General features: G+C 37.1%; 1 protein-coding gene across 1 annotated transcript in view; it reads right to left on the reverse strand.

The window, feature by feature from the left end:
* st13 (suppression of tumorigenicity 13 (colon carcinoma) (Hsp70 interacting protein)) overlaps positions 1-1,924 on the reverse strand; it is a 9,481-nt gene that overhangs the window by 4,869 nt on the left and 2,688 nt on the right. Inside the window, exons 3-4 of the mRNA XM_015387906.1 lie at positions 1,227-1,275; positions 852-942 (exon numbers count right to left, since the gene is read on the reverse strand). Of these exons, the coding sequence (XP_015243392.1) occupies positions 852-942; positions 1,227-1,275 (140 nt within the window). The remainder of the gene's footprint in view (positions 1-851; positions 943-1,226; positions 1,276-1,924) is intronic.

Below are 1,924 nucleotides of genomic sequence, written 5' to 3' on the forward strand. Positions count from 1 at the left end.
TTTAAGAACTTTTAAAGTTTGTTTAAAATATTATTCTCAGTTGAATGGAAACACAGCTACTGTGTAGCAGACGGGAAAACAAACGAACCAAGGCAAACTGCTAAAGCTGCTAATGCTAAATCCACGAACAGAAGATTAACAAGACAAATTCTGATGTCAGAATGGACTGTATCTACTTGTTTTTTCTACTAAAATTATTAAAACAGAGACAATTTCCGAGGGATTTTTCAGGTAAAATGACTCCTTTCATGAAAAAATACAATAAAGAAACCAACATCCTGGTCCTACGTTAAGGCGCAGAGACCTTTGTGTTTTGAAGCTGATTAAACGACAAACAAAGAGAAGAACTTGGTTCGTCATTTTCAAACCAATATTAGCTCTAAAGAATTGGCTAAAACTGCCCTTTAAGGATGACACTGATGTTAATTTCCTGGAGAACGCATGTTTATGTTGCTACCATGTCTAGTTAGACAAAACGTCGATGTCAGTTCACCAAGCTGACCAGTCTTTTAAGAGTGACATTAAAAATAACCATTGGAGCCCAAACCGTCACTTCGATGAAACTATGACGGAGTTTCTCAGGTGTGTTTGTTGACAATCAGATGATAAAGGTGTAGAAAATCCCCTCATGCCTGCTGTGCATAAACTGATACTGTGAGCCGTTTCTTTTCCAAAGACCCAAAAAAAACAAAAAAAAAACTGTGGCATCATAAATACTAGGTTTGAGGGTTCTGTCTGGACTTAAATTTGGTCTAACTGGATCTTTCACCAAAAAACACACATGACCAAATCACTAGACATAAAATCAACCCATAAGCTGTGATCAGACAATTATTTCATCTCCTCAGTACCTATTTCACTCTCCTCGCTCTCAGGGTCCACTGGAGACTCCGGCTCAGGAGGCGACGCTGCTGAAGGAGAAGGACCGCATGGACAGCCACCCTAAACATCACACAAAGACCCGTCACTCATAACTGTTGTTTTTAAAAAAATTCCCAAAAAGTAAAAAAAAAACAAAAACAATCCGCTACACATTGTTTCCAAGTTTGAAAACGTTTCAATTCAAAATGTCAGGAATAGCATTAAGTTCGAGGCTTATAGAGTGGACCAAAAACGAAGCCTTGTTTTGGCTTAGAGAACATGCAAATTGACCCGGACCTTTGGGGGGGGTCTTTCTCATAAGTCACACAAAAACTTTTGGAAAGAAAATATAATCTGCACATTACCTGGCATGAATCCTGTTTCTTAGCCAGCGGAGGGATATTAGCGCCCATACTGCAAGAAAACATGAGGAGTTTGTAAATGCAACTATGATTATAAAATGGATCCAAAATATTTTAAATTTATTCTGCGATTCAGAAAAGGATAACATCCCTATCAATTCTCAACATATTTTCTTAAGGCAACAAAGTCCAGTGTATTTCATAGGGATGATTGAGTATCTGAACCAGCATTGGTTATAAAGACACCTAAAACGCACAGTGGGAGGAGCAGTGAGGATTCCCACCTCTGGGTTAGATAAAAGCTTTCAGTTTAACACACAATGATTCATACTCATTTTCATTCAACAAAGAAACTTGTTTTTATATACAAAATAAGAAAATATTCTAAAAAAACTGTTTTATTTAATTTCATTAAATAGGATTTATAAATTAGATACCCTTCTCCATTAGCAATTAGTCATTGGTCTTACAGCGATTAAATCTTTCATATAATTACTGAGCAGCTTTTAACATTTCACTGGTTTTTGTATCATTTCACTCATCTTCAACCTTTTCAAAGATCCTCCAATCGGCTCCACGTCAAAACTAACTTAGCCTCGTGAGACCATCCTGATCTCGCAAGCTTTCAAGATTTCACTCACTAATCAGTCTGGATACTCTCCATTAAAGAAAATTTGGAGCCGTTCACCAAACCAACGTCC

The sequence above is a fragment of the Cyprinodon variegatus genome, unplaced genomic scaffold, assembly GCF_000732505.1.
Source record: "Cyprinodon variegatus isolate N-32 unplaced genomic scaffold, C_variegatus-1.0 Scaffold407, whole genome shotgun sequence".
Lineage (NCBI taxonomy): Eukaryota > Metazoa > Chordata > Actinopteri > Cyprinodontiformes > Cyprinodontidae > Cyprinodon > Cyprinodon variegatus.